This window comes from Mya arenaria, chromosome 1 (genome assembly GCF_026914265.1).
Source record: "Mya arenaria isolate MELC-2E11 chromosome 1, ASM2691426v1".
NCBI lineage: Eukaryota > Metazoa > Mollusca > Bivalvia > Myida > Myidae > Mya > Mya arenaria.
In genome coordinates this window covers 51,947,238-51,971,747 of record NC_069122.1, presented here as the reverse complement: position 1 = coordinate 51,971,747, position 24,510 = coordinate 51,947,238, and the positions used below count along the sequence as shown (strand labels likewise).

The 24,510-nt window shown below is 35.9% G+C and overlaps 5 protein-coding genes across 6 annotated transcripts; 4 read left to right on the top strand and 1 right to left on the bottom strand.

Moving 5' to 3' along the window:
- Positions 1 to 22: 22 nt before the first annotated feature.
- LOC128237592 (inositol polyphosphate 1-phosphatase-like) lies at positions 23 to 24,376 on the top strand. Of its 2 annotated transcripts, none has more exons than XM_052953185.1 (6): positions 23 to 98; positions 8,525 to 8,735; positions 9,484 to 9,601; positions 10,219 to 10,368; positions 19,270 to 19,438; positions 20,262 to 24,376. In XM_052953185.1, exons 2-6 carry the CDS (start codon positions 8,526 to 8,528, stop codon positions 20,785 to 20,787), a joined length of 1,173 nt encoding a protein of 390 aa, XP_052809145.1. In that variant the 5' UTR covers positions 23 to 98; position 8,525; the 3' UTR covers positions 20,788 to 24,376. The 2 variants fall into 2 exon arrangements, with proteins under 2 accessions (XP_052809145.1, XP_052809148.1); XM_052953188.1 differs by lacking the exon at positions 23 to 98 and adding an exon at positions 270 to 340.
- Positions 1,489 to 3,455, top strand: LOC128227817 (uncharacterized). Its single transcript, XM_052938690.1, has 2 exons — positions 1,489 to 3,250; positions 3,424 to 3,455. Exons 1-2 carry the CDS (start codon positions 1,489 to 1,491, stop codon positions 3,453 to 3,455), a joined length of 1,794 nt encoding a protein of 597 aa, XP_052794650.1.
- On the top strand, positions 3,498 to 4,251 carry LOC128227809 (uncharacterized). Its single transcript, XM_052938677.1, has one exon. It carries the CDS (start codon positions 3,550 to 3,552, stop codon positions 4,249 to 4,251), a length of 702 nt encoding a protein of 233 aa, XP_052794637.1. The 5' UTR covers positions 3,498 to 3,549.
- On the top strand, positions 11,561 to 15,140 carry LOC128237570 (uncharacterized). The gene is made up of 3 exons (XM_052953166.1): positions 11,561 to 13,100; positions 13,334 to 13,530; positions 13,749 to 15,140. The coding sequence occupies exons 1-3, from the start codon at positions 12,618 to 12,620 to the stop codon at positions 14,800 to 14,802; spliced, it is 1,734 nt and encodes a 577-aa protein (XP_052809126.1). The 5' UTR covers positions 11,561 to 12,617; the 3' UTR covers positions 14,803 to 15,140.
- Positions 16,458 to 18,664, bottom strand: LOC128237581 (uncharacterized). The gene is made up of 3 exons (XM_052953174.1): positions 18,637 to 18,664; positions 18,141 to 18,296; positions 16,458 to 17,668 (listed from the first exon to the last, which is right to left on the bottom strand). Exons 2-3 carry the CDS (start codon positions 18,260 to 18,262, stop codon positions 16,504 to 16,506), a joined length of 1,287 nt encoding a protein of 428 aa, XP_052809134.1. The 5' UTR covers positions 18,263 to 18,296; positions 18,637 to 18,664; the 3' UTR covers positions 16,458 to 16,503.
- Positions 24,377 to 24,510: the final 134 nt, after the last annotated feature.

The following is a 24,510-nucleotide window of genomic DNA, read 5'->3' as shown; positions in this document are numbered from 1 at the left end:
CTGCACCTACACAGAAATTGATGACGTAGACAGCACCCAATTATCAGGAAGTAGACTTTTTGTCTGTCAGTATTTTTATCGATTGAACAACATTTCAGGTATAATTAAGAATAAGTATACTTTGTTTAAATAGTACGGAACTTTAAGATACATATGATTACAACTGAGTTGTCAGAAATTAGTCTTTTGAGAACATAATCGAAATAATTAGTAAAGTAATGTAAATCCGCGACTTGTGAAAATATTCAGGTAGTCTCACATTAACATGAAAGCCAGATTACTTTTCACTAACACTTTAACGTGAATGGATATTCTCAGTCAGTTGTCATTTTGCTGTCAGGTGAAGACTGTCATGCGCTTGTTTAAAATGTTTAACAATGTTAATTTATTATTATTTTATATTTATTAATTTAATTAATCTGTATGAATACATAGTTGTCTTGTATATTTAATTAATGTTATTATGAGTTGTTAAATACTGTTTATCCGTATCATAATTGGATTTCCGGTGGTAGCGAAGGGTCACTTCCTCTTCTTCTCTTGAAGAAAATATTTTTTCTCTCAATATCCAGGACCAATTTTGAACTAAATTTTTGTGCATATAATTTATTACATTATTTTCTTGAGTATGATAGATGCAAAATCACATTTCAGCTTTTTTCGGTAAATTTATTAGATTTTCTGTGTGAACCGGAAGTAGGTCAGGAAACTTCCGTCATTTTTCTTTTTCCCATGATGCAATATGGAAATGTAAACATCCTGAAACCCTTTTTTTTCAACTTTTAAGTAAGTAAAATGCTTTTTAAACACAATATTGTTTTTGGTTTCATAGCAGTTTCTTTGCTAGTATATAAATTGATATCTTTACCAGAGTCTCACCATTTTTGTAAGGACAATGCCCCTGTTCTTCTTCGAAGCAGCCCGCCGTCTCTCCCCACCCAGTTCATCACTAGCATGAAGCTCTACATGGGAAACATCAAAGGCCCAGTATGTAGGAACAAGCTGGTTCTACTGTACCTTTGCTCCCTACTTCTTGCGGAGTCCTATGCACCTGAGCCTAATCCAGGACCAAGACCCCCCCAAGTTTCCGTGTGCTGTGTGCGGCAAGGCCTGCAAATGGACAACACCCTGCATTTGTTGTGATACTTGCGATTGCTGGTACCATCAGGCATGTATGGGAATGAATGACCAGGTATTTAACGCCTTAGCCAACTACAGTTGGGAATGTGTTCAGTGTGGCATACCAAACTTTTCAACAGGAATATTTGATAGTACAATATTTGATACAAGCAACAGTTATGAGACAATGTAACAACTACTGACAGTGAGATAAGCTTTTCCTGCCCAAACGCCACATCTTCACCTCATAAACGTGTTAACTCTACTTCTTACCAAGCACCAGATCAGCGTAACGACCTACCTATGAGAATCTTGTTATTGAATTGTCAGTCTATTAAGAGCCCAGGGAAGACTGGACAACTAAAGAACATGATCACAGCATCACAGGCAGATATCATCATAGGCACAGAGTCATGGCTTGATGAAAGCATCTGTTCGGCTGAAGTCTTTCCACCCAACTTCACTCCATATAGACGTGATCGCTCTACCGGCTCACAAGGTGGCGGAGTGTTCATCCTAGTATCAAACAAGTATACAAGTGACAGTCCCGTGGAACTCACTGATGAATCCAATATCGAGATGGTATGGTGTAGGCTGAAGGTCATAGGATCGCGACACTTGTACATAGGGGCTTTCTACAAACCACCTTCAACGTCTGACACCGAGTATTTAGAATGCCTAGCCAACACACTTAGTAGAATTCCTAGCAACGCCCACCTTTGGCTAGGAGGCGATTTCAACCTTGCTGATATTAACTGGAAACATGAATGTCCCACCGCTTATGCTTCTAATGCAAAACAGTGTCAACAGCTTATTGATATAACCAAAGATGCCTATCTTGAGCAAGTAGTGGATTCTCCAACCCGCATTACTGCATATTCAAGCAACATCCTTGACTTGTTCTTCACCAACAACAAATCACTTATCAACAAGTGCGAGATCTTACCCGGTATTGGTGACCATGAAGCAGTCTTCATTGAATCCAGCCTCAGACCAATGAAAGCTAAGAAGTGCCCTAGAAAAGTCCACCTATACAAACATGCAGACTACAACAGCATTAAAGAACATTTGGATTCCAACTATAATCAATTCATTAATGAGACGAGTGACTATTCTGCTGATAAAACCTGGACTACTTTTGAAATGACTCTGAAATCACTTATAGAAAAATTTATTCCATCTAAAGTGATAAAAGGTGACAAACTGAAGAAGCCATGGATAGATAAGAACATTCGCTCAAAACATAGGAAACTAAAACGTTTATACTCAAAACAAAAAGCAAGTGGAAAGGCTGAAGACCACCGGAAATATGAAAAGGCTAGAAGCACCACGCAGAAACTAGAACGCCAAGCTTATTGGAAACATGTCGAAGACCTAATAGAGGGTGATGATGACGAACTAGACCAACCACCCAAGAAACAGAAAAAGTTTTGGGCCTATATTAAAGCTCTTCGTAAGGATAGCTGCGGCATTGCACCCTTGAAGGACAAAGGGAAACTACACAATGAGCAGATAGACAAAGCAAACATTCTGAATCAACAGTACCAGTCTGTCTTTACCCAAGAAAACAACTCAAATACACCAACACCCGATGGAGATCCATACCCATCCATGAATGACATAGAAGTAACACCAGAAGGAGTACTAGCATTGTTAAAGAAACTTAACCCCAACAAGGCCACAGGTCCAGATATGATACCATCCAGAATCCTTAAAGAATTAGCCGACCAGTGTGCACCATACCTCAGCACGATCTTCAATAAGTGCCTACAGTCTGGAGAGGTCCCATCCATCTGGAAAACTGCCAACGTTTCTGCCATTTTCAAGAAAGGTGAACGTTTTAAGGCCAGTAATTACAGACCAGTGTCCCTAACCTGCATATGCTGCAAACTTCTTGAGCACATAGTTGTAAGCAACGTTATGAAGCACTTCGACAGTCACGATATCCTCACAGATAGCCAACATGGCTTCAGACGTAAGCGTAGCTGTGAAACCCAACTTGTAACACTGGTTGATGAACTCATATCTTCTATGAGTAAAGGAAAACAGTTTGACCTCGCCGTACTCGACTTCTCCAAAGCGTGCGACAAGGTGCCACACAGACGACTCTTGGCTAAACTAGACCACTACGGTATTCGAGGAACTACTCTGCCTTGGATTAGATCGTTTCTGTCAAACAGATCCCAGAGGGTAATTGTTGATGGCGCTACGTCCGAGCCAGCACCCGTAGTCAGCGGAGTCCCACAGGGAAGCGTACTCGGGCCCATATTATTTCTAGCGTTTATCAACGATCTGCCACTTCAGGTTTCATCCAGCACGAGACTGTTCGCCGATGACTGTGTGGTTTACAGACAGATAGACATCCAATCAGACTGCAACCAACTACAAACTGATCTACACAACCTAGCTAAATGGGAAGAAAAGTGGGGGATGTCCTTCCATCCGGAAAAGTGCAGCATCTTGCGGGTTCACAGGAAGAGATCTCCAACTGTACACGATTACAAACTTAAGGGCCATACATTAGAAACAGAAGACTGTACAAAATACCTTGGTTTGAACATCTGTACCAACCTCTCCTGGGACACTCACATCAGTAAGATCGCTAAGAAGGGCAACTCAACCTTGGGATTTCTTCGACGCAATCTACGTATCTCAAGTGAAGAAACGAAAGCCCGCGCCTACAACGCTCTAGTGCGCCCACAACTTGAGTATTGCTCAACAGTCTGGAACCCCTACACCAAAACACACATTAGGAGGCTTGAAATGGTTCAGAGAAGAGCTGCAAGGTATGTGACAAAACGCTATCACAACACCAGTAGTGTAACATCCATGCTGGAAGATCTTGGATGGGAGACCTTAGAATCGCGTAGGACCAAGGCACAACTGACCATGATGTATAAGATCGTGAACAACCTGGTCGACATACAAGCTGATTCCTACCTCACTCCCTCCAACCGCTCCACAAGAACCTCTAACAACAGGAACTTTACACAGATATCAACTTCTACCTCTTACTACAAGTTCTCCTTCTTTCCACAGACCATCACAGAGTGGAACAAGCTACCATCAAGCATTGTTGAAGCCCCAGACTTGGTATCCTTCAAGCAGGGGCTGTCCACCGTCTTCTCCTAAGGGTTAGGGGTCAGTTACAAGTAGCTTTCGAGGATTCTTAAGGCTGTGCCGGCAGTGGCCACCATAACCGGATTGGCTTAGGTTAAGGAGGTGAAAACGTAACTGACAATAAGTACTTTAGACTATTTCTTCTTTTATCTATCCGCTTACTCTAATCTTTCCTATCATTTCATTCTTTTTTCTTGACCCTATACCACCCGTCACATAAAAGTCAAGCGTGACTGAGATGACGTAACATATAGATGTAGATGTAGTTTTACTCTTAGGCTTGAAATGAAAGCTATGTGTTACCGTTTTTTGTTCAATTTAAATTAAATCATGATTAGATTTTGAAACTTTTTTGGTGGATTTCTACTCCGAATAATTGTACATCGACAGATTTTTATTACAGATTTTGATAAGGCAAATCCTTTACGTACTTACTGTTTACTGTTCTCAAAGCTTGCCAGAGATGGCAGAGTTATTTCGCTTGGCATAATTGTTATCTGTGTCAGTCAAGTTTAGTTTTATTTGAAAAGTAAAACCTGTCATTTAATGCTTGTTTTGTGCAAATATCTTTGCACTTATTTTGAAAAATATGAATATAAACCTTTATTATCTATTTCAAACATAAAATACTTCTCTAAATACAATTTGAATATTTTTCAAAGACCCCCTGTTTTTGCTCAAACCCGTTTAGTAGTCTAAAATAATAGACGTGTTATACGGGATTCTTCCAATCCCTAACGTCTAAATGGGAATGTGCAAAAAACGGGGGTGTTTTAAAAATATTGAAATTGTTTTAAGTGAAGTATTTTATGGTTGAAATTGGTCATAAAGAGTTATATTCATATTTAACCATGTAAGTGAACTGTTATTTTGCACTAAACAAGCATTTAATGCATTAAAACAAGTTGTTTACCTTTCCAATAAAACGAAAGTTGACTGACACAGAAAACAATTATGCGAAGGGGAACAACTCAATACAAACGTAATAACTCGGCCTCCTCCGACAAAGCTTTGAGATAGACCTCGTTGCATAATCGTAACAACTCGGCCATGGCCGAAATGTTCCAAGCGATTTAAAACTGTGCCCTGAAGCCTTGCAGGTGCCCTTCATGTATATATCGTTATGCTTAATGACAGAATGAAATGAAGAAAAGCCGTCAAACTCATAATTATAAGTTGGATATTTATTTTTTGTGTACGGAACTAATGTAAAATAACATTATCTGGGAATATTTCTTGTTTTTATGATATATTGTAGACGCTATATGCTTTAACCCGGAATCCTGATCGGAACAACTACCCACTTTTGATACTAAACAATTTGTACGTGAAGGATTTGCCATATCAATTAAAAATCTAAAAAAATCCGTCAACGTACAATTATGTGGACTAACCCGTTTAGCTGTTAGGGATTGGAAGAATCCCGTATAACACATCTATTTATTTAGACTAGGTGGATTGTTGGTTTTCATGTTATTTCCTGAGCATTTAAAATCCACAAGCACAAGATCCTTTACAGCTTTTATCCATTTTTTTTTTTTGAAAACAGGATTTTAAATTTGAAATTTCCTTAGATAATTCAAAGCGAAAGAAGGAGAAATCTCCATATAAAATTAGATATCAGGGCTTGACGCTTATTCTAATACTTGGTTGCCCTTCGGGCAACCACCTAGCCATTTTCACTTGCCCGAATGGATTTTTTACTTGCCCAATTTTTTTGTGCTCATTTTGTTGTTATACTTCACATCAAAACCCATTTCCAGAATCAACCTGCACATCAGGGCTTGCTGTATTTGAAATAAATCAGTTGTCATGAAATTTGTAACTTAGCACATACATTCAAATTATTAAGGATGAAATAAAATTGAATTATAAGAACGAACAGTCAAGCTCTTATTATCTTAGCCTTGTAATCTTACATTTATTTTGAAGTAAATTACAATTTATCGCAATGTAAAGTGAAATCGTAAAGTTCCAAAAACCGAGCATCCGAAAATTGGGGCAGTCCGAAAAATAGCCAAAATTACCATTCTCGCTGTGTCTGAGTCCAGGAAAATTGTTTCCGCAAGACTTGACCCAGCGTCATTTTCGTTTCTTTTCATAGCTGGTCTTTTTCTCGGATGACTTAGCCTTTTTACGTTTGAAACATTAAAGAAACTTGACAGTGTCAACTGTCAAAACGCCATTTGTGTACATTGTGAGGGTATTAACTGTAATGCTAGCTATATGGATTTGGTGCAGCTCACGCGATTGGCCAACGGATCTAGATGGAATTACTCAAGCTCTATCGGAAAATATTTGGCCATCTTCGCCATCGTAGTTTCTAATGAAAATGTCAGAGGAGCTCCGTTTGACCCGATTTTTCGAGTCAACAACCAATGAGTGCATTAGTTTCGGTTTGATAAATACTTTCCAAGAAGGAGAGTATGGACTACTATTTTTTGCCAGAAAAGTCACCACTATGACAAGGTTTTTTTGTTACTGCCCGATCGGGCAGGTAGATTCTAAAAACTACTGCCAGCCTGCAAAAATTACTTGCCCTGGGCAGTCGGGCAGTGGTTAATGTCGAGCCCTGGATATATATTACAGTGAACTCAACATATTAGACCCACTTCGTCTTCCTCACTTAGCCAAGGGATAAACCCAATGTTAGCGGGTTTCCTCTGAGGGTAATACTATTTCCTTGCCTAGTTTTTTGGAGCTGCTTGTTTACCACGGAGGGTAAATATGAACAGTAGCTTCGGTAATCTTCAGATATTACCGTATCTCCCCGACTATAAGGCTATCAGCTTATAAGACAACCCCCTAACTTTGCCCATGAAATCTGGTGTTTTTGTCTAGACGTTTATAAGACCGGGTTGATTTTTAAAGCAAATCAAGCATTATATTTTCTCCAAGTCTGTGACAATGTTCAATCGAAACAGTCAATTATCATCTAAATTTGTTCATTTGCTTGAAGAAAATTACCGATTTCTTGTCAACTGTGAGCTCTCTAATGTGGAGGTAGGTTAATAATAGAACAAGGTAACGGGGTGAAGGATTTATTCTACAAATTTTATTTTCGTACATCCTAAGGTTCATTTATATTTGAAGTATGTTCTAATATTTCAGTCATGATTTGAAGGTTATCAGACGACGAGTATTGTTTTTTTTCCAATCATATGGTATTTTCTTACCAGCCTAGACGCAATCTTGGGAGTAAAATGGGATCATACGGTAAAGACTAACAGATTTTAATAAATGCAAACCATTGCCACACATCTTTGATCTCCACACAGCTTGTGCTGTTACGTCACAAGTTGTACTGTTTGATCTGCAGCCGAAAAACACGACACATTCCAATACATGTGGAAATAAGTTAAATTTTGCACGTGTTTGTTTGGATTGCTGATATGGGACTTAATTTCGTAAAATGCACATTTTAGACATTTTTTTTCAAAAGCGGTATACATGTATATTAACAAAAATGGTAGATTTTGTTGGGACAGCGGTAGAAGGGTTCTTAAAAGCGGTATATTTTTATTACCGCCGGTAGTGTTCACATGTCTGTTATTAATTTGATATGATTCTAAACCATGACCTCTGATGTCATGCTCAAGCCATGATCAATACAAGGTAGCATATAATTATATATTTATTATTTAGGTAGTAAAAATTATATAGAGACGTTTATGGGAATTTTCCACAGAAAATCAGACATGTTTGCCTTTCAACATGCGCTATGAACTTTGAATGCATGTTTGACCCAGTCACTTTCAATCATGATTTTCTTAAATAGTTGTAACCTTTATAGCCTTTTTGGGGTGTAATGTATTAATCAATGTGATACTATATATCAAATTAAATGTCATTATTCAGTATTCTGTTTAATGTTTGGGCATATATGACTGCAAAACATTATGTGGTAAAGTTTATTTAATATTTTGTTACAAGTGGATCTGAACAATAAATTAAAATGTCAGAGGAAAAATAATAACAGCAATTTAATGTAGCCATCATAATCAATTGACATTTATATTGAATTTACCGAGAGTCTTATCAATTTCAGTGGCATTTGTTGGAGTTAACCCCTCCGAATGCCACGGGCGTAATTCTTCAGTCAACTGATCAGCCCCCAAGGGCTGAATAATCCAAACTCTGAGGAATAGGGACAGCTGATAAATTCATTGTGTTGGCACCAAAATTGAACATCTGCAGAGGGAAACCAAAAAAGTGGGTCTTACGTGTGGAGTGTACTAAAAATATTTTGCCCCAAGTTATCAGCATTTTGCTACATTATTTTCAGGATGAAAGTCTACGACCTTGTAGCAGCATTGCTTAGTGTTGCGGAAAAAGGTGCAAACATAGCACGAATTATTCGTTCAGAATCTTCATTACTGGAGCTGCTTGTACAGGAGAAGAAGGGAAAACAGAAGAACGAGAGGTTTCTTCAAGACTTTAAAACGCTGGCTGATGTTCTTGTACAGGAATTGGTCAAATTTGATCTCAAAACTAAGGTATATAACAAATATATATTCATTATGTTTAAATTCTAATTGCTATAGCCTTAGCTTAAACAAACTAATATTCTTGTATTATAGCACTATTTTGGATGGTTTTCAAGTGAACTTGGCATTCAAAGTTTTTGCAAGCATTTTTTGCTTGTGGCAGGATTTAATTCCACCTCATATTTATCAAGTGAATTTCAAATGAAGTGCAATATTGAAAGTTCACACATCAAAAAAGAAACCAACTGCTGATATCAGCGAATTGGCTTCTACTTTTATGTATGATGTGGGACTTAAACTGAAGAGGCGGACTCATATATCCACACAAAGCATCCATACACATAATTTTGCAATGGTTTTACTCCAACTGACCAATTAAATCATAGCATAATATAACACTCTCAAAAACAACTTAGTGACAAAATAAACTCTATGAAGTGTTAAATATGGCTGTTTGAAGCTGTTGGAGCGGTACAAATTGACCATTTCGTAGGTGCAAAGTGTTATTGCAATCGTGCTTCTTTTAACTTATTGACAAGCACTATTCACTACAGTCTTGAACTTGTGTATTAGCTTAAGTTATAGTTCAGCTATTCAGCTATTGAGCAGTTTTCTCATTTATTAGGCCGCTACATTCTAACTACCGGTATTACTAAGGCATACATTTTACATTAAGTGGAATATCTGACAAATATATATAACAATGCACAACATATAAACCCAAATATTGTATTATTACTTCTTTTTTACCCATAAGTTTCCAGGAATGGCGGACAGCATTCATGGAGAGGAAAGCACAAAGTTTACCAACACACTAGGGGACACCGTGAGGGTAGAGATTCAAGACACACCAGAGGAGACCCAGAATTTGCTCAGTGAGGTTTACAACCCTTTTTTGTTGTGGTGACTGGTATTATAGCAATGCTTAAAGAGGCATTCTCACAAACGGACAAACTTTGGCTATACTTCAATACTTGGTTCACTTGTTGCCAGATACAATTTTTGGTTGTTTGGCAAGGCACATAACTCTGGCTTTAATAGTGGTTGTGTTATGTCCCTTGTTTGTTTTGACCAGAATTTATTGCAGAATATGTTGAACCATGTAAATAAGCATTTGAGCTACAGAAATGCATAACATACACAAAATAGGGAGTGGTGAAATGCATAAACAGTGAGTGAATCACAGAATTGAGAATTAACCATAATTGGTTTTACTAAGTCTCTTTTATGTCCCTTGTTTGATTGAAAATAAAACAAAAGGGTGTTAATTTTCACTCCCCAGCACTCTTGTTTTTAAGTACTACAGCACTGCCAGGAATATATTTTCTCTGTAAATCATGTTGCAATGTTGATGTTCAATATCTCCAGCCTATATGCCAAAATATATACCATATTGTTGTAGCCCTTGTTAATAGTTTCTCATTCCTCATTTTGTGTTATTAAGGTTTGAGTGATGTTGTTATTTTATATGCAGTTATTTTTACATTGACAGGGCAAGTCTTAGATGAAAATGACACAGCGGCCAGGATTTTGTCCAAGGCTATTCATATACAGACTGCTGTCAAGGACGCTGGGTTGTTTGCTGATCAACTTGACCATGACCTCATAGTTGATGACCTTGGAGTCTGGATTGACCCAATTGGTATGATGTGACTAAAATTTAGATTTGAGCTGGCTTTTTTATGTGTGTATGTGATTTTATGAAACAATTAAGGTATTGTTGTAGTGTTGGCATTGGCAGATGCTAGCTTCATATTAGGGGCGTAATGTGATTGCCATTTGCCTCTTCATTTGATGAGTTCACATGAATTATATGAATACCTTCTAAAAGTGTAACAATTCTTTAACCTTTCTTGAAAATTCTGTGCTAATATAAGTGTGTCAATAATTGATTTATTTTTGGAACTTTGAAAAGGGTATGCATGGGTATACTAGCTTAAAATATGGGTTAAGCAAGCTTTCCAGCCTTCTTCATTTTTCCAACCTTTTGAAAAGGTCTCATATTTTTCTACTTCTTACTAAAACCTTTTTTCCCCTTTTTGTGTGAAAAATGCTGATTTATAGATAAGTTTTTAGCTTTATTTTTTTTTATTATTTCCTCTTAAGTCTGAAGCAGCACATATTAGTCCATTTAAGCATTTTCAGCCTGAGGTGGCCTAATGCCTTTAAACTTTTCAACAACTTGAAACAAGTGATCAAAGCTGAGTTTCATCACAGGTTTGATGAAATAGGTTTATGACATTCAAAATGTTTGTCTAAAAAAGCAACTAATTACTCACTAAGATCCTGAGTAAAATAATTATTTCGTTATCAAAAATGGCAGACACCATAAACTTAACATTTACGCTGCTTAATATAAACCACAACACAAATTAGTGACTGGGCTTGTTATTGGAAGCGCGTATCTATTGCACAAAGTATTGAATTAATAAGTAAATATTGCATGTAGCATATATCTATGAAAGGAGTCAGTAAAAATGATTATTTCAAATCGAAAGATACAGGTACAAATTGTTCAACACAATATATTTGTAAAATCAATTTGATTTCAAGGGTGAATATATAAGATCAATATTTCATCAAATTGTCCACATATACAACATAACACTTTCTGGCAATCAAACTTCACACTCGCCCACAAAGATGTGCTAGGCCAGAGTAAAAACTAAAGATAAAAGTTCAGCCCAATTATGGAATATAAAAAGCTGTGGAAAACTGTACCCACTGCGGCCAAGCGACGAGTATGAAAAAAATAATGCACTTATGCCATGTATATTCACGATGTCTTCTCTCATTTTTGGCTTGAATTTTGATGGGGCCACGTCATCCGTTCAAAATGGTAAAACAAGGAGCACCGAACACATTAGTTTCTGTTGGAAAGGCAATGTGAACATTGAAATGCTTGCTTCAACTGGAACAAAACTAATTTAATCATGGAAACACTATCTTCTAGTGGTAGCCTTCTGCAATTTAAAAAAACACCCACATTGATGTATACTTTTGCCAAACGAAAATGTCTGTAATATAAAAACCATACAATATAGCATATATAGCGCAGTACGAAAAAATTGTGCATTCCCTCCAATATCCTTCCGACAAACGTCTCACTTCTGAAGCAGACAACAAATCGTCAATTTTGAAACAGTAATAATAATGTTTTACATTTTTTTATAAAACTAATTTGATTACTGCTTTTCTATGTGACATTGCTGCTGGAGAGCTTTGACTGTTAAGCATAAATCAGTGTCATGTTTGAACGAAAATTTAAAATGAGCAGAATCTATTGCTCAAGTATTTGAAAATTGCAGTATTCTTTTCCATGGGCCTCATAAACTTCTAAAATAATGGGAAGACATTGCTTTTGCTCCAGTTGTCTGTCTTTCCATCCATCTGTCTCTGTCACAAATCCTGTCTGCTCTTTACCTCGTGAATCACTTGAACGATTTTGAAATATCAATCCACAAATGTTTACTATATTGAGATAATGTGCAGAGCGCAAATCATAACCAGCTTGGTTCAAGGTCAAGGTCACACTAACAGGTCAAAGGTCATATGACTATATTTTGTGTCTGCCCCATATATCTGAAACCGCTAGAGGGATTTTGAAATCAGTACCCACAAATATTCACCATATTAAGACGATATGCAGAGAGCATGTAACAATCAGCTTGATTCAAATTCAAGGTCACACTGAGAGGTCAAATGTCAACCTCTTGAATTGATTGAGGGATTCTGAAATAACTACCCAATAATGTGCAGAGTTTATGCTATCATGTTCAAATGAATAGGTCAAAGGTCATATGGTTCTAATATGACTATTTTTTGTGTCCGCTACATATCTTATGAACTACTTTAATGAATTTGACATAACTCGCCACAAATGTAAACCAGATGACATCACACTTAGAGGTCAAAGGTTATATGACTATGTTTATCATATTGTCCTTTCCGATAACTCGATTATCTTTCCCTGAATACTCTTCAAGTGGGCATGCGCAAAAAGCGGAAATTTACTTCCGGGGACTACACAAACCAGGAAGTAAACAGCAACAAGTGAAAATGGAAAGTAAAGATTCAAAACTAATAAAGAAAACGGGCAGGAAAACCCCTAAGTACTGTTGTATTTGTAAAGGAATTTACAGAGGAAAGGTTATTGATGGGAGAAAAGTGTCATTGCACCGTTTTCCTCAGAACAAACGTTTAAAACGTGTGTGGGTGCAGCGATGTAAAACGGTCATGAGATCGTTCCAGTGGAATGAACACAGACGATTGTGTAGTGAGCATTTTGTTGGCTTCAGAGGACCTTCATTCCAGCATACACTTCCATCTATGTTTCCAACTGAGACTGGTGCTACCAAAACCTTCCAGCCAACGGTATTTTTTATTTCTTATATTAGTTTAAGTTCTTCCTTACATGCACCTCAAAATGAATTATGTTATATCAACGGTGCTTAAAAACAATGTCACAGCACTTATTTGTAAATTTTGTAATTTAAGAAATGATTAAAGAATTGTTTTCAAATACAGCCTGGAAAAATGTGTACCATATAGCCTGGCAGATTTTGTACTAAAACATTTATCTTATACAGTTTCATTTGCAATTTCAGCTCCTTGATGAAGACGTAGGTGATGATGATGATGGTGATACGGTCAATGACGATTTAGACCTAGAACTGTCAAATGATGATAGTATACAGCCACAACTGTCATTTGTATCCCCTTCCGGGCATGCCATTGATACCTCTGTCCACCTGCATGATTACTGCATGGGACCAGTACTACAGCCACAGAATCAGTCCTTTAGGTATTGTTCAATATATATATATATTGCTTCTTGTGCTATGAAATCGATCTGATAAGTTAATTACTTCTGATCATTTTTCTTCATTCTTTAACAAAAATAGGAAAATTTAAGTGTTTGTAAATGTTTAAGGCCAAAAAAACAAACATTTGGTTAGGGTTACCAGACTGTACATGTAAGATGTGGTAAATGGGTACATGATCAATTTGTATATGTTTCAGATGTTGTGACACACAGACTGAGAACAACTGTGCAGTGATGGAAGTACAAACTGAAGAAAGTTTCCTGGGAAAAACAGCAGACTTCAGTTCACAAACAGAACATTCTACTAGAGACTTTGGTGTACAATGTCAGCTACCTATGCTCACATATGATGACGTAAAATACAATGACGATTTGGTCAGTTTTTACACCGGAATCCCTAATCGAGTTGTGTTTGAAGCTTTGTTTGATGAAATCAAGGATGAAGCTGAAGTGCGGACATCAAGGCGGAAACTTAACTATAAAGATTCAGATGGAGGACGGCCAAGAACTCTAAGTGTTCTGGATGAATTTTTCATGGTGCTGATGCGCCTACGTCTAGGTCTGTTATTTGAAGATCTAGGTACTAGGTTTTGCATATCCACTTCACAATGTAGTGACATTGTTGAAAGATGGATCAACTATTTACATGTACAATTATCCTTTCTTGTTCAATGGCCATCTCGTGAGGTAGTGAAAAATAACATGCCTGAACAATTTAAAGAGAAATATTCTAACACTAGAATTATTATCGACTGCACTGAAATTTACAGTGAAACATCCAGTTCTCTTTCTTTGAAAAGTTTAATGTACAGTGATTACAAGTCTCACATGACTCATAAGATTTTGGTGGGTATAAGCCCAAATGGTGTTGTAACTTTTGTTTCTGACTGTTGGGTGGGCTGTACCAGTGACAAGAAACTCACAGAAAAATGTGGACTCTTGGACTTGCTTGAAGAAGGAGACGCCATAATGGTTGATAAGGGTTTCACTATTACAGACCTTACTACTCCAAGAGGCATTCATCTCATTATTCCACCATTTAAACAGAAAGGAAAACAATTCTCTAAACGTGAGGTTCTCCTTACAAAAGATATTGCAAGTTTACGAATACATGTTGAAAGGCAAATGGAGAGAATCAAGAACTTTCGAATATTGCATGGCAATATTCCTATAACACAGTCAAGGAGAATTTCTAAAGTGTTCAAAATATGCACATATTTGACAAATCTATGGCCACCACTTGTTCAATAATAACTCATGTGTCAATGAAAGCGTTTGTATATATCAAGCATTAGATTTAGGGATAAAAACTTGTATACTTCTAACTAGAACAATGAAATTACAATTTTGTTTTAAAATCATTTTTTCGAGCAAGTTATATGATAACATATGAGATTACACATTTGATTCAGGTTTGACAAAAATGGATAAGGAAATATGCTCATGTGAATGGATTTCAAGATTTGATTTGAAACATGTATGCATTAACTGATCAATTTATTGATATAATTTTTTGTTTGTGAAACATCTGCTTTGTATTTTGTGGTTTTATTATTTGTAACATTTCTAAGAATAAAAGTCAAAGATCACTTATTAAGTTTGGCTCTGAAATGAGTTTTTTTTTATTTGCCATGTGTAATTGATCTACCACGTACTTCAAATCATTAGTATTGAATTGCTTAAAGGATTTTTCAGTATGAACCATTTTCATATCAGTTTCATAATTGAACTAAGTGGAAATAAGAATAGGCAAGAGTGCCATAGATCAAACTGAAATGCCCGACAAATGTTAACTTTAAGATACATTAGATTAAAAAAACTAGCCCCATGCTAAATATGTCCCAATGTTTAAAGGGACTGTACACCAGATTGGCACCAATAAAGTTTTTTTCTGTAACAAATCTCAGGACAAATTATTTAATAAAATGTTTTACTCTTCTGATATGATAATGGTAAAGAAATACCAAAATGTAAAAGAAAATTGAGCTATGGATTGAACTAGTGTCACCAAAATAGCTGTCCAGTGTTGTATCCACTTTGCTACGAAGGCTTATCCGAAACCATATGAATGCTTAAGCTAATATACCTTACTTGGTTATATCCCATGATATCATCAACTAGCAAATCACGCATAAGAATGAATTCTACTAGGTATACATACCCAGTAAAAAAAAATTAATGGAGAAATATGGAAAAAATAATGCGAAAATAAATTAATTGTATACTACGGTATGTGGTACTTCAGTTAGTTAGTTTCAATGCATTGTACACATTGATACCAAGTTTATGTCAGTTTTTGACAAGTTTCTTTTTTTTTTCGATATTTCATCACACGGTGTATAGCCCCTTTAAGTTTTGCACCCTGCAAACATAAGAAAGTAACACTCATTTGTTGTTTTTAATTAGCAAGTCAGAAAAGGAGAACAACTCGACAGTCTTGAGTTATGGGCCGTGCAGTAGCTACATGCAAACCAATATTCAATTGAACATCTTCAATTGTTTTAGAGTAAAACTCAGCTACTTCTTTAAACAATGGCAATATAAACGCTATCACTATCCTGCACACAAAATGCAATAATAACACACTTGAAAGGTTAAACATATGTCCATTTATTAAGCTCAGAAATACATCCCTGAAAACTAGATAAATGGAAAGGAAAAGTAGAAAAGGTCAAACATAAAACAAGGAAATAATTAAAGTAGATTTACAGCATCGCATAATCACAATATGTTGACAAAAGTACACATACTTTCAAAATACTGCCCAAAATTTAGATTTACAACTTTTTTATTCATGGTTTCAAATTATAGTAACAATACAGTCATTTTGGAGTTTCATTTTGAATATAGTTATGAAAATAACTGAAAGCAAACAAGATATTCACATAAATTGCCATTATTGATCATTCAAATGTACATGTATAAACAACACATAACTAGACGATGTACAAATCAATTGAACAGACTCATTCCCCTTTTAACACGTTGTGCGTACAGTTCAGGAATGTATGATTCAAGGCAAAATCTGTCAAGTTGACACAACATTTTCAGCCAAAATGATTCACAAAATGCAATTCTCTGTATAGAAAGACCTACACATGTCCAAACTACAAAATCACACCATTTCCTCCCGGTGATTCCCATCTGCCCTTGGACCTGGTAGTAATATTTGTGTGTTTCCTTGAGTAACACCTTGCCATTCTCTAACTGACAAAAAAAATCATTGTCTTCACAGCATTCCTCAGGCGTTTGCATCCTCCATTTCTTAGAGGCAGGACACTTAATCTCAACCAGACCAACACTTTCTGTACAATGTGAACAGAACACAAGCCCATCTGGACTGGCACCAAGGTAGGGTCTGTCGGCACATACAACTAGACCACTGTCTTTAACTGCTAGTCCTTTGTGGTCAGTTTGCATTGCTTTCGCATACATTCTCTTTGCAGCCTTCTCATGTTTAATTCCATATTCTGTGTACTTGCTTGTGAAATTGGAATACAACATCTGCCGCAGGAGTCCGTCAGGTTCAGTTGATTCTTTCCTACGACAGATGCTGCCAAAGTTTGAAGCTGTTAGGCGTTCTTTTCTGGCCTCTTGCCATTTCCCACTTTTTTGGCCCCTTGTTAAGATTTCAGTTAATTGAATTTCTTCAGCGCTTTGCTTCAAAGAGTCAAAATGATCCAAAAACACTGTCTTACTAGAACTGTCCCTCAAGTTTACACTATCATGGTAGTTGAATGGCACAGAATGTAACACAGGGAGATCTGGTTCATTTTCAGTTGTTTCAATTTCAAAGTTTTTTAACCAGCCTACATTCAACTTCGAACCAACCAGTTTCTGCCTAAATCTGTCAATGTTAACAGTGCATCCATTGATAGAGTTCAGTTCATGGTTTTTGTTTACAGAAACTTTACGTACTGACACGTTGTACAGTTTCTTCTTTGAGAACATAAGATCTTCAGATTTCCTAGGCGACAGCTTACGTTTCCGTGGTGCAGACAGCATGCTGAAGTTGTTCCAGGCACAGGGTTTGGATGTTGGAGCAAGGGTTTTTTTACGCGTCAGGTCTTCAAGTCCATACAGCAGGGCACCAATATGGTTGCAGCATTCACCTTCACTAGATGAAAATAAAAAAATTCATTTACATGTGTGCCTTTTTACTTGTTATACTTACATGTATATTCCAAAACATTAAAGTTTGAAAATGGAGGTGAATACACAGTATTTTACACTTAGTATTTCCTGGTAGGCCATGAACATACAAAACACAAACAGTGCCATAAGTAAACACCAACACGGTGAAGGGAGTTCATTGAATCAATACATAAGCTCGCCTGTTCTTTCATTCAGAAAAAAATAGCAAAACTCAGCTAACCATGAAAGCCAAAATTATGACAGTTATAACATGTGCTTTATTGTCTCTTGTAACAAGTGTACCAAGTTTGATAAGAAGATATGAAATAGTTTGAAGAATGCCCCAAGTTTAAGTATTTGATAATACTGACAAAATAGCCTAGCGTGTGTGGGTTTGACACCTTTCATCAATGCAGATCAGAGACTTTGATTTATCACAAATTAATTCAACTTACCCAGCTGGACAGTTGCAGAACGCGGAGTGTATGCAGCCAGTCACTTTCGATCCAGGGTTGGTACTCTGGTGACTTTCTTTTGTCTGCAGTTGGAAATGATGGCAGCACGGAAGCTTGAACATAACAGTGGCTGCACTCTTCGCTTATGAGATGGACCTGAAGAATAAATTATAAATAATATTTTAATTTAAATGACAATAAATAAACAACATACATCATAGAACATATGAAAATTGTACAAAATACATTATTTTTTTTAAAATTAAGATAAGTATATAGTCAGTGTGGTTCGACACATACATGTGCTTGCATCCACCACACCCCCCTTAATTGTGGCTAGCCCCGCCTACATAAAAATGTTGAGTACATTTTTCACACCAAATTATTTTTATGTCCAAGTCAAAATAGTCCCCTTGAGCTAATTATATAACTAGATGAAGTAAACATGGCAGAAAAAACAGCCTCAGACTTATTATAAACTCACTATTTGACATACCTCAACTTTCTGTACATGTCCGTCCACATAATAAGTCCTCGCCTTCAATTGACGTTTCGAGTCTCTTTTCAGTACAATGTAGTTGTATATATCCTTTTCCTCTACAGCAGGAAACAGATCAATAGTGGACTTCCATGCCTTCAGTGTTGATGGCGGTGGAAGACCCTCGCCACATGGGAGGATAAAGCGTTCGGTTGCTCTTCTCTCTCTTTCTTCCCGATCTCTCTCCTCCAGCACGCGTTTGTCAGTTATAGAAAGTCTATATGCGCCTTTTATCCTCTCAATCAATTCGCATTTAAGACCTGATACATTCAATTTCCGGTTCGCAAGGTATCTTTTCAAATCGACGACCTTAAATGGTGTCAACTCATTGTTATTCATACACGCCCCAGTGATCTCATTGTCTACGTCGGCCATCTTGCAAAATGTATTCCCCGGAAGTAGGAAATGGAGTAGCCTCCCTTAGAAATCAGGGGAAGTAACCAAGTTATCGGAAAGGACAATTGCAACAATTAATGCATAAGGGAGACATTAGTCTTTTGTTACAAACACAGCAGTCTAGTTTCTTATTGTAATTGTCTTATTTCAATGACTGATGACTGTTTTTTTCATGTATATATATATATTCCATAGATTCTACAGGGCAGTACATACAGGGTGACATTGGCCAAGAAGAAGCTGGGCTCGTAACGGAGGGCCTACAGTGTGTTTCTGTTCTTATCGGCGTCTACAGCAAATCCACAGGACTCCCAATCATTGGCGTCATTAACCAGCCTTTTGCCTGTCTAAACGATGATGGAGTGTAAGCAATATTTATAGTTCAAGTTTAACCACCCTGACTTTGTGTTTTTCAAAGAAACATTCCATTTTTGTCAAAATTTTCTGTTATTTTTTTTACCTAACTTATAGATAACTTTTAGATACCCTCATTATTCCAGACCCAGAGTAACCACCATTATTGTGCACAATACGTCTGTTTGATGTCATTGATTTTCATACAGTTTATAAAGCATTTAAGAAGATAAAGCAAAATGATCAAACATCCATCAATGCAAAAAATGTTAGGTATAATGTATTAAGTGGCAGATCGATAAACATACATGACTGTATGCAAAACGGTCGTATTTCTTTATTTTTTTTTACTTTTACATAATATTACTTCCCTTTACTTTAGTTTGCATTGCTGCCATTTTCCTCATCTGGAGGTGGTTGGGGTTTGTTTGGGAGAAAAAGGAATTTTCATAGCCTATCATTGTCATTGCTCCTATCTTGCAAAGTCTTTCGCCTTGGCGATAACTACTTCTTTTTTTGTATATGTTCACATGGAATTTAGTACACATGTTACAAATGGCAATATACTCACATTTGTTGCAAGGCCCAATACTTGGCTTTAATAGTTGTTATGCCCTTTCATTGACTTGACCTGCTTGCTTAGGTACTTTTGGTTATTTTTTCTTTGTTTTAAAATATTTTTTCTTTGTTTTAAAACAAGCTAATAGACTCAACTTTTCATTAGTTTTACATTACATTATTTCAGATTACATTACCGGTACTTCAGATTACAGTACTTAACATTACATTAATTTACATTACATTGCTTAACATAACATGTCTTTATTTTACAGATGGACAGGCTCAGCAGTATGGGGTGTCAGTATTGCAGATCTCAATTTAAACTCACTTGCCTTAGAATCCTCGTCAACGAGCGTCCCACCGCAGCCAGATTCAGACATTTCAGCGAAACAGACCATCCTTATTAGCTCCATTGAATCGCAGAACATTCAAGACATTCTTGCCAAGAATTATAATTTAAGACACATATCTGGCGCAGGAAACAAGTTGCTTGGTTTAAGTTTAGGCAAGGCAGCAGGATACGTGTTAACACAAAACACCATTTTCAAATGGGACTGCTGTGGTCCACATGCCATCTTAAGGTCACTGGGAGGTGGAATTGTTGCATTTACTGACTTTGAAAGGTTCAGTGTGTCTGAAGAGATTGATGTTTGCTTGTTGCCTCAGATTATGTATAATAGGCCGGACGTTGAAGGTGCAGTAGGGGCACAGAAATGGTGCAACCACGGAGGGATTGTGGCTTACACATCACCCACATTTCTGAAAGAACTTGTTTCATTATTTAGACCTAAAACATAGATTGCTTGTCAAAGAGCAAGTAGGAATTAGAGTTATCCCTGTCTGTTTTGTTTACATTCAATGTAGCAAAGACATAAAAGGACACAACAGGAATTATGTGGATTGTTTTAGACCAAATAGGATATATCTATTGTTGATTTGTTTGTTTGTTTTAAATCAGTTAGGACTTTAATTGTTTTAGATATCATGTTGTGTTGACATATGCTGGCCCTAGATTGTTTAATGATCATAGGTCTTTGCTTGTGATAAAGTGATACTCGTATTTAAAGTCAATACATTCACATGTAAAACAAACATAAGTTTTGAGTGATAAACCTTTAACTGCTTACTAAAGTGTCTTTAAAGAGACAGGAGGAAATGCACTGTTTCTTTGGAAGCAATTGGACACACACGGTTTTATTTATTACATTAAGGTTGCCTTGTTAATAAACAAGTAGAACATCAGTACTCCAGTATGATTTTAAGAAAGGTAGGCTACTAGGTCAGAAAGGGCACTGTTTATGCGCATCGAATGAGCCTTAACGGCCCTTTGCAAGGGCTAAATCCGCTAATGTTCAATTCTTATTGTGTATGTGTTGTAACTTCTTTCAATACTAATAGTTTGCTAGGAATACCTTAGTGTTCATCATTACTTCAGTGTTAGAATAATGTTGATTTATTATTTTTATACTTGTTTCTGAAAATTGACTCATAGTTTGTTCTGTTTTCTGTTGTTTCTTAAAAAAAATGTTGAAAGATGTGAACAAAAAATCAGGGCCAGTATTCATTAAACCTTTTAACTCATTTCATAACTTTCTCCATCTTTTTAAGTTAAGTTATATATATTTGTTTGACCCAGAAATGAATATCCAGTTATAAGTAAGTATATCTAATATGCTCTGGTCAAGTTTTACATACAACAGGCAAAAGATGATGAGTGGTCGGTCAGATTGAAATGAAAACAAGCTACTAAAGAAAACAAAAACTTATAGTCTTATTATCAATATCTTGCCTGTTGGTGATTATATTTATTAGTGTCAACAGGCAATTTGTTAAGTGTATTTTGAATTGCTTGTAATTTGCATGTACATGTATACATTTATACAGAGAATGTTTATTGAGGTGAACATATAACACCAGGCTCAGTTTCTCAAACAATCTTTATTCTTTGCAGACAATTTGGTATTAAGTAAAAACATAATCCTTTCAGTGTGTTTACTGAGGCTAAATAGCATCTAGATTGGGATTAATCATGATCAATTAATTTCTTTAATGTTAAGTCGTTAAAGTATTTTTTTGCTAATAGAATTAAGATTCTAAAGCTTTTTAAAAGATTTACAATATATTTATGTGTTCAGTGCATGTTTTTTTTATAATTTATTTATATTTATTTTATTAACTTTTCATGTTATTTTATTATAGTATAATGTACATTCAGTTTTAAATAATTCATCACTTAAAAACTATGAAAACTAAAGGATCATTGTTAACAATTGTAAATTCAATGTTGATGTATGTCATTTATTGTAAAATTGTTCTTCTTATTCAAATGCATTTGTTGTAGTTGTTGTTATTAAAGAATGTATAATTCCTCCTTTCAGCTCGAGAATTCCCCTTTAATACTGCATGGGGGTTACAAATGGTCTAGCCATAATGCACCAAACAAGGGCAGGCAGACCTTGAAGAACTTCAAGCATCACCAGCAGAATAAGTAAACTTATCTGGCTGGTGAGACGAAATATTCCTTCACACAAGTATTACCACCTGTCTAGTTTAAACCATGTGTCTAATATAATGATTCTTATTTTTCAATTTTGTTTAGTTTTATAATGCGATGACTTGCCTTTGAGGTTTGATGTGTAAAGAGAGGCAATTGTACCCATTTATTTTAATGCAATTCCACATGAATCCGTCACAAAACTTCATGTTTGGCAGTATAGTCTGTCAAACAAGTCTTTTGTCTTTTTTTATGCCCTTGAAGGGCAGCATAAAGTAATCAGCCCATCCATTCACACGGCTTCTAACCAATAAACAAGTGTGACTTAAAACTTGGTAGACAGGTTGGTCATTACCAGTAAATGAACCCTATTGATTTTGTCAGTGGGTGACCTTGAGCTGAAAATCTGTTTCCGATCAATAATGGAAAAACTCCTAGCTAACGGACCTCAACACTTGAACACTACCAGTGGATGACCCCTCTTAATAATTGATACCAGGATTTCAAATTAGTGAAAATAACCTACTTCATTTTCTAAAAAAACAACAGTACTAGTAATAATGTTCCTTATTCTCTTTGTGTTTTTATATACCATGTTTTTGTTTTCAAGATTTTTATTAAATTTGAATCCTGACAAATTGGTGTTCACATACATACATGCTTAATAATACCAAACACTCATTTAAAGGTACAACAGACACACATTAACTGCTACTCCAGTTGTCAATGATAACTTTCAAAGATGGAATAAAAATGTGTTTATACTTTCCTCTTTAAAAATGTAACAGATAAATATTTTTCAATACTGCTTGGGAAGATCATTCTGAAAATATTTTGTTTACTCAATGGTACTTTTGGGGGCATTTGTCACATTCCTGTGACACATCTTGTTTTTAATGATAAAAACACACCCAATAAGCCTTGATCAGGTCAAATTGCCAATTGAAAGATAAGTTTCAAAAGAGGAGGTTTTTTTGTCTGGGAAAAGAGCGTGTCCATCTCACTTATAAAAATGCCATGACAAACTGACTTTGTACTTGCCCATGTTCACTCAGTTCATAACTCCAGATGAAAATCAACAATGGTCATTTACTGATGAGGGAGCAATAAATCATTTAGACTGAGTAACGTGTACTTTAATCATTTTATCATATTTTGAAAAAAATAGTTGTGTAAGCGATTGTAACATTTGAACATAATATGATAATTTTACCAATGTTGTTAATCATGTTGTTAACTTTAACAAAATTCTGAACACTTGGCCCAAACATGAGGTATGTGATTACGTAACACAAATCCCAAACACTGACCAAAACTGGCACCTGTGTTGGGTACTTGTTAACACAGATTGTTTTGTCACAAGATTACTGGTAATGTTTGGTATTCCGACACTTGGTTAGTCACCAACACTGCCCTATAATATTATGAAAATTATGAGTTTGGAAGTATAAAGCTTGTGACGGTCTTATTTTTTGTCAATGGTGTATGATTTTTTAAAGCTTTCGTCCATTTGTTAAGAAATTAGAATTTAATCATTGTGATGTTTATATCTTTCTTCAGAAATAAGACATATATTTTATTGTAAAGTTTAAAATTATCGCCTTTTGTTGTTGGACTAATATTAACAGCTAATTAATTTTTTTGCTGTGTTCTGTTTTCAGAATTAAACATTAGAAAAATGAATTGATGAGAGCTGTTATTAATCAAGAATTGTGACAATCACTTATTATCCTTTTAATAACCAGTAGGTATCATGTTCAAACTCGATATATTAAATATTGCTTAGTCATGTATTATTACTTTGTTATTATTATTTTTGATCTTGTAGTATTTTAAGACATTTTGTTTTATTGTTATCGTTGTACAATATATTAAAATACCTAAGATACCAGTCTTTTTTGTTTTCATGTCTAAATGTGTTTTTAGCTCACCCGAGCACAAACACCTGCGCACAAAGTGCTCAATATGAGCTATTGCGATCTGTTTATGTCCGGTGTCTTTTGTCCAGCGTCCCTTGTCCGGCGTCT